We start from the raw sequence: 7,948 nt of genomic DNA, 5'->3' as shown, positions 1-7,948 counted from the left end.
GCAAAGTTGAGAGGAAAATGTCACCCGAAATCATGAGAGAAAAAAAAAATCACAATTGTTCCTTTTTTAATTAGAACTTGATGCAGATAAAAATTTCATGTAAAGTTTCGACTTATTAAGTCATAAATGTATGATTTGGGTCTTATGACTTTATATTTACATATTTGTAAATGTTTTTTCTGTCATGGTGGTACTCCATCATAAGAAAAGGAACAGAATATGGGAGAAAAGACGAAAGTGGAGGGGGCAGAAAATTGTCATTTTTAGAATTTTTCTTTTTAATTTAACTTTTTTTTTTTAATTATTTTTTAGTAAAACCGGACTAAATAATTAAAATAAACACTGTAGAGGGCCCCCATGTTACTGTTCGCCCAGGGCCACCAAACTGCTAAGTCCGCCACTGAGTGAATATAACCTGTTCACCTGTAACTGCCCAAATATTTTTGGTTTTATGCTCCTGTTTTGTGTGTGTGGTTAAAACATGACATCATTTTTTTTTAAATTATAACTGTTGATGGTTCATTGAATCAATATTGACAAAAAAAAAGGGGGCGGGGCAAACACTGCACAGAAGCAGGAGCGAAACTAAACATGAACCAACCTCCGACGCTGGTTGACACTGAGGCCCACTTTGTCGTAGTCCTGTATCGCTGCTGGAAATCTGAAATGTCAACAGTGTGGTTGGATTGACTGAGGGGGCGGGCCTCCGCGTGTGATGCAGGAATAAACGTTTTTCTTTCTGCAGCTGAGCTACCTCTGTGACCTCGCTGATTTATTTGATGTTAGCTTTGGCCTCCTCTTTGGTGCTTCTGTACTAGCAGAAGTCCTTACGTCATGTTTACACTTCTCCAAATGCGTCATGTGGGAAAATGTGAGCGTATGTGATAGAGAAGTGCCTTAGAGGAATATTAAAGGTGATAGCCTCATGTCCAGATGATTTAAATAAACTTCATTCTTTACAATTCTTGTAAACTAAACGTGTTCACTGGTGCCACCGGTTTTTAGGGTGTTACGAAGTCAGTAAGTCTTACGTGCTAAAAATGCCTCATCTCCTCTCGGTGGCTTTATGCTCGATCGGCCTCAGTTGTTCAAAAGGAGAAGTCCAGGTGTACTCGTTTAAAAACAGCCGCGCTAATTTAAGCTTTTTCAGGATTACACGGTCACAAGCACTGCTCAACCTGCAGTTGGAAGCGTCACTAAGAGCCTCTTGTGCTGCTCAGCTCGGTTGCACAACTTTCCTAGAAGAAGCACACCCAAATAATCATTTGGGTTTCCAGAGGATCACCCTTTTATACCTGCATGATCTGAAATGAAAGGCTTTCAGACTGTTGTGCAACAGAGTCCTCGGCAAATGCTTGGTTTCATTTTGGTGGGAACATTTCAGCAAAGTAAAGCAGAGATAGTTTCACTTAGTCGAAACTCTGTCTGAGATTGTCATGACTTTTCTTTAAAGTCATGCAAACGCCTGTTTTCTTTTCTATGAATGTCCTTACAATAAATTATTAAAAAAATATATGATTTTAATCAGTCAAACTTGTCATTCAATAATATTTGAAATTACTGAGCAGTTTTGCATCAATTGTTTCTTTATTTAAGATACAATGATGTTTTTTAACCCAAAAAACTTTAATAGATTTTCTTTCTTTGTTGGTTTTGAAAATAGATGTACTTGTGGCATTTTTTCCTGATGAAATATATTGAGGAAAATTAAGTAAAAAACAGTATTTCTTTTTTTTAAATTGTTGTGGATCAGGAGAAAAAGATACATTAGAAAAAAAGCTAGAAACTAGGTTGGACTGGCCACCACCTCCCTACTCAGAGTGCTCAAGGGGGGGTGGGTTTCTCCTCACTGATGGTCCCACCCACAACTTAGAGGCGAGATTCTCAACAATTTATGCCGCTCTGCAGAAACTATGTCCTAGAAAATGCCACAGGTTGTTTTTAATTTTGGTTAAAAATGGTATAGTCATACTAAAAGACAACTGGAAGCTTTTGAAAATAGGGTATAATATGAGTGGAGAACTTTAAAAGCATAAAAGCCTTTTCTTTAGGAAAATGTTATGAGATAATTAAAATATATATATATTTTTCAAGCTAGTTCTTTGGCACTTTCCATCACTGTTCAACTTTGTCTTCTGACTCTGTTCTTGAGCTCATTCATACTGTTGTGACTAATTTACAGTTAAATGACACTTTCAGACAACATTTATATTATTAGTTGAATTATGTCAATGGTTCAGTGAAATATGCTTTCAATAGTGCCAAACTTTATTCTTAAAAACCGAAAGTGTTTTATTTTGAAGGTGCCTTTTGGGACCTGTACATTTTTTTTAAGTAGTAACCTCCAGTTTTGATGAAGCATAAAGACATTTATAAGATAAATGATGTAATTGGTTGAGTGAAATGTGTTGCTTAAAGTCCCAATGCAAGAATAACTTTATTTTGAAAAAAACGGAAGTGTTTTATTTTGAAGGTGCCGTTTAGGAACTGTAGATTTTTTGAGAAGTTTTGACTGCAGATAAAATTGAAAGCTCACGTCCTGTTTTTCTGTTCAATAAAAGCTGATTAAGTTTGTTCAGCAAACTCATAACAGGATCTGTCATCGAAGAGAAGTTTCCATGACAAGCAGATTAAGAGAAAAAACATTAGTTGAGACTAAATAAACTGTTTGTAATCTGCTGTTTTTATATTGCTACTCATCTCTGTCAGTATTTTACACTATAAATGTAAAGAAATGCTGCACACATTTTCATGGTTCCAGAGTTCAGTTCACGCCACCAAACATCTGCTTTTCCATTTAGCGGAAAACACGATATCAACAGGGCAGCAGCTCAGAGGCGGGATTGAACGGCCTTCTTCTAATGGTTGTTCCCAAAGCTAATGTGCAATTTGATGTGGTTTTGGCATTTAAAACAATCTAAAGGTCTCTTGGTTTACAATTCATCATGCTTGTAGAGCAATTTGTACCAAATGAATAAAAGTATTTGAGTTTTTCTCATGGCAATGAGCATATTAAATTAAGAACTGAAAATATCAATGAAAATGATTTTTTTTTGTTTCTGGTTTTTGTGCAGTTTCCCCAGCTGAAAGGATCCGCTTCATCCTTGGCGAGGAGGATGATGGCCCGCCGCCTCCTCAGCTCTTCACCGAGCTGGACGAGCTTTTGTCCGTGGACGGGCAGGAGCTGGAATGGAAGGAGACATCCAGGTAAGCTTCGGATCTGATTCCGCACATCTCATCTGTCTGTGTGTGAACCAGCAAGCAGCGTGTTCTCAAACTTCCTGCTTCTCATTCCCAAGAGTAGAACACAATTCCATCATGATTTGTGAGTAGGGAAATGGGCCATGGTCCAGAAAAGTCTTATCTGATTGGGATTTGGAGTACCTTCTGAGAGAGCAGGAAAAGGCTGAACTCCCACATGGTCCAAATAGGACTTACTGTTCTTACAGGAACTTGGAGCGTCAGATGAAGTCGTTGGACTGAATAATCACTCATACTCCTCGTGTGTACTGCTGTATCTGATGGACATTCTTGGAATTACATCCATGCACATTATAAGGAATTTACCAGCTTCCGACAAGCTTATCTTTCGTGGTGGCGTCCTTTTTTTTTAGGAATTTGATTTAAAATGAGGGGAAAATGATCTCCACAGTCACCAATCTCTCCTCCCTCAGCTTAGATGTCTGGTCACAGGCCTCTGAGCTGCAGCCAGAAGGATGGACACTCTATCCATCCAAGAAACCCCATCCTTAGGACTCGGGAGAATGGTCTTTTGTTGTGGTGACATATGAGGCGTAATTGCGAGAGTCCATGTCCCTGAGCTTTACCCTCGGAGTAAAGCTTACTGGTCATGCTAACAAAGTCCTGTTTTATTTTGATAAACCATGTGTGGTCAGGAAGTTTTCAGTCTGGTGACTCTAAATTTGATCATGCATCTCACTTGTGAGCGGTCACAGGTTTAAATATGTACCAATCCCCCTTTTTGTTCAAAGTCGTACAACTTTTTGCTTTCTTTTAAGTATGTAGGGACAATACTCCTCTTCATTTTATCGTTGTCTCTAGATGGATCAAGTTTGAGGAGAAGGTGGAGAAGGGCGGTGAGCGTTGGAGTAAGCCCCATGTTGCCACGCTGTCTCTGCACAGCTTGATGGAGCTGAAAGCGTTCATTGAAAAGGGAACGGTTAAGTTCGACATGGAGGGGGCCACCCTGCCGCAGGTGGTCGGTAAGCAATCGCTGCAGCGCAACAGTTTGGAAAAGCTTAGAGAACCCTGAGTTGATTAATGTTTGACTGTGCAGAGACGATCATCGACAGCCAGATTGAGTCTGGGCAGCTGAAGGCCAGCCTCAAGGAGAAGGTCATGTACACACTGCTGAGGAAGCATCGCCACCAGACCAAGAAGTCCAATTTCCGTTCACTCGCAGATATCGGAAAGAGTGTCTCCAGCGCAAGTAGGCTGTTCTCAAACCAGGAGAACGGTAAAAGACACTTTTCCAGGCTTCCTCCTCACTAAAATGTTTCCACTTCTGCATTTCTGTTCATCTTATCCTTTGACTGTATTTGAGAACTGGACCGGGTCCCATCTTGCATACCAAACAGGAAGTACCTGCTGGTCCTAAGGAGCCAAAATTCCTTATACTAGGTTCAAAGTGGGCATGTGACGCGCATCAGGAAGGCGCTAAAAGCATATTCTTAAACACAGATTTAGCATATGGTGTTCACACTCATTTACTAGTGCATGTCCACCACTAGTTGGAAGAGACTTTGTGCGAAATGTTGTAGCTCTACTCCGATACATGAAAGACTTAGTGTTAGGGCTGGGCGATATCAATACCAAAATTGATATTTTTCATAAATGTTGTAGATGTGACATGAACCTGAAAATCTAAATTGTTTCTAATCGTTTTTTTTTTTTTTTGTAAGTTTCTGTTTTTTAAATTACTTGAAAACAGAATTAAGACAATATTCTCAATTAAATGGAAAATAGTTTTTTAAAAGCTGGGTCATTTTTGCAGATTCACAAGATTTTCAACCAAGAGTGGAAATGTTGATATCTGCTAGCTGGTATTGGTATCTGAGATTGATAATATCGATATTTTGGATCCATATTTCCAGCTCTACTTGGTGTCATATAATTCCGTCTGGCCACAAACCGTGATTATTAGTTTGTATTCCATAACTTTCACTTTGACCAGTCCCTGACTGGTGGACTTGTGGTAGAGTGTCCTCCCTGAGACTGGAAGTTCGTGAGTTCAAATCCAGGCTGAGTTGTTCCAAAGACTCTAAAGACTAAAGACTCACCACTCCTCTATGGGATGGGTCAACAAATCCGCTAATGGGACGTTAACTTTTTAACTGGTTCAATGAACACACGTTTTGTTTGTAGAGCTTAAAAACAAATTTAAATTTTGAGAATGTGGATACCTGAAACCCACATATAAACACGATAACATAGACTTTTTTTTTTTATTGAAGATGACTGCATGAACGTGAATGTAATAGTAGATTTCTAATGAGAAATAAACAGCTATAACTTAGTCACTAACCGTTCTACGAATTTCTAAGACTCCTGATTGGCCAGAATGGTTGCCATAGAAATACTGACTTGGACCAACTCGAACCAATCGATGCTTACTGCAAAAATGTCTGGCTCCAACATGGCAAATTGCTAAAAAACTGCAACTTAATTGACTTCCTTCTGTGGGAGCTGGTGCCGTCACACTCCCTCAGTCCATTTCTCATGTACAGTCAACGATCTCAGCACTACCACTCCAATTTCGTGGTTTATAACAAAGTCTTTTAGTCTGTTTTTGCTAACTTTTTTTCCTACAACTTCTTTTTTTCCTCCTTTCTTTCCCCTCCCTTCCTCTTGGATCAATGCTGTCTCTAACTTCCTGCACTTGCGGGGGCGGCACAGCACGCAACCCCCTCGACAATCCTGTGCCTTCTTTAACTCCCCAAGAGTCTCTGGAATCATGCGAGGTCATGAGGAGCTCCAGCATGGGATACCTTTGTAAGTGAGGTCACTGGCCTCCAGCTGAAAGGCATGTGTGGAGTTTGTGAATGGAGGCGAAAAAGCAAGAGCTCAGAAACCATGAGCTGAAAAATCACGTGTTGCAACAGCGTTTCTATGCTATCTGCCATCTACATTAGCATTTTTATGACGCTGCACGTAACAGTGGGTCAGTCAGTGGGATTGTTAAGCGGGGTGCTAAAGTTTACACCCTCAATCATTCGCCAGGAATTGCCTAAGCATGTGTCAGCAACAGATGTGGGACAATTTCCAGCTCTAGTCTCTGTGGACAGACTGAAAGAATGAGCGTCTGGTGTTAGCCTGGAAGCTTAAAGACCCACTCCACTGAAAATGGGGGATTTTTAACATGTTTTTTTTAATAGAGTTAAGGACATATATAAAGAAAATTAATATTAAAATAGCATTTTTTTTATATTTCTTAATTCAAATCGTTTTGAATCAGGAGCAGACAAAAAATTTTTTTGAGAAAGATCATATTTGTGATGTAGAAAATACACGCTAAGCTAGCAGGAGAGCACGTAAACAAAGGATGATGGGAAGTCGAGGCTTGCTCCGCATTAAATATGCCCTAATTCCTTCCCTACTCACACTATAGTGTGTTCGCCATTTTATTGTGCTGTCCGGATCTATAATTCCAAAATCGAGTGCACTAGAAATTTCCCACAAGTCTTTGCAAAAAACAAGCGTGCATTGATGCTCACTACATTAGTGAATTTAGACCACAATGCATTGCGGTTGAACAATTTTAGCAAAAAAAGCGTGTTTAAATGTAATTATTAAATAAATTATTCACATTTTTATCATCAGAACACAGTGGAGTCACTGATGGATTAGATTTCACTCTGGCGTTTAAAAAAAAAAAAACGAAAGTAAAGTAGTGAGCATGGTGTCTGAATTGCTTTTAAAATCCAGGGCACTAGATAGTCCCGCACTATATATTTATGGAGTAGTTAGGGTGGAATTTGGACTAAGAGTCTTGCCCATAATTCAGAGGAGCATTTCTAGTGAACTCTTGCCATTCTGCAGAAACTAAACCCTAGAAAACGACAAAATATTCTTTTATTTTTCCTAAGAACAGCATAATCCTAATTAAAATACCACTTAGAATGCCGTTGCACTGGATCAAAAGATGACCGGAGTGGGACTTTAAGGCATTTAGCTGAGACTTCTAGCTTTATTTGTGTTTCCCTTATGACTTTATTTCTCCTCGACTACCCATTCCTCCCCAAAATGTGTCATTTGCCATTGAGGTTAACACAGTCTCCCCTCTCTGCAGGCAGTCCAACCACCTCGCACCGGAACCTCACCTCCAACAGTTTGAGCGACTTCTCAGACAAACCAGAGAAAGATCAGGTATTGTTGCTCCCATTTTTACAGTAAAAAAAAGGTTTTGTGCGTCTTCCTAATGTCTCTCCTACAGTTTATCTCTTCTGTATCACTCCAGATGAAACAGCCTATTCAGATAAGAACTTCAAAGTAGCCATTAAACTGTAACATCTCTTAAAAAAACTGTGGCCTTCGAATCTAAGCGCAACAGTTAATCATTTCCTCTGGTTATACTGAAATTACACATCTTATTTTTTTTAAAGATGTCTTTTATGGAGGATCCCTTTGGGCACTGACACGAGATTCCGTGACGTCTTGTGGTGACCGTTACTCGGACGCTCTTAGCCAATATTCAGCACGTGTTGGCAGTGAGGTCTTTGTGAATCAGGCTTGTTGTGGCAAATCCAGCAGACGCTCAGACAGATCAGATCAGGGCTCCAGGCTCTTGATCTTTGAGATATTTCTCAGCGTCGTTGTAGCACACATCATTCCATTTTTAGGGGGGCGTTCCTGCTACCATATGGTGCTAATACTTCCAGCGTTGCATAAAACCCGGGGAATTCTTTTCACATTGTTTCTCATTGCTGTG

At 39.7% G+C, this 7,948-nt stretch overlaps 1 protein-coding gene across 6 annotated transcripts in view; it reads left to right on the top strand.

Moving 5' to 3' along the window:
- LOC112163205 (electrogenic sodium bicarbonate cotransporter 1) overlaps nucleotides 1-7,948 on the top strand; it is a 44,683-nt gene that overhangs the window by 10,521 nt on the left and 26,214 nt on the right. For 4 of the 6 annotated variants that reach the window (XM_024299476.2, XM_024299479.2, XM_024299477.2 and 1 more), the window contains exons 4-8: nucleotides 3,075-3,207; nucleotides 4,063-4,223; nucleotides 4,298-4,477; nucleotides 5,917-6,012; nucleotides 7,310-7,386. In XM_024299476.2, the coding sequence (XP_024155244.1) occupies nucleotides 3,075-3,207; nucleotides 4,063-4,223; nucleotides 4,298-4,477; nucleotides 5,917-6,012; nucleotides 7,310-7,386 (647 nt within the window). The remainder of the gene's footprint in view (nucleotides 1-3,074; nucleotides 3,208-4,062; nucleotides 4,224-4,297; nucleotides 4,478-5,916; nucleotides 6,013-7,309; nucleotides 7,387-7,948) is intronic. The other 2 variants (XM_024299480.2, XM_024299481.2) reach the window with 1 other exon arrangement.

Source organism: Oryzias melastigma, linkage group LG12, assembly GCF_002922805.2.
Source record: "Oryzias melastigma strain HK-1 linkage group LG12, ASM292280v2, whole genome shotgun sequence".
In the NCBI taxonomy this organism is placed as follows: Eukaryota; Metazoa; Chordata; class Actinopteri; order Beloniformes; family Adrianichthyidae; genus Oryzias; species Oryzias melastigma.
This window is presented reverse-complemented; position numbering and strand designations above follow the sequence as displayed.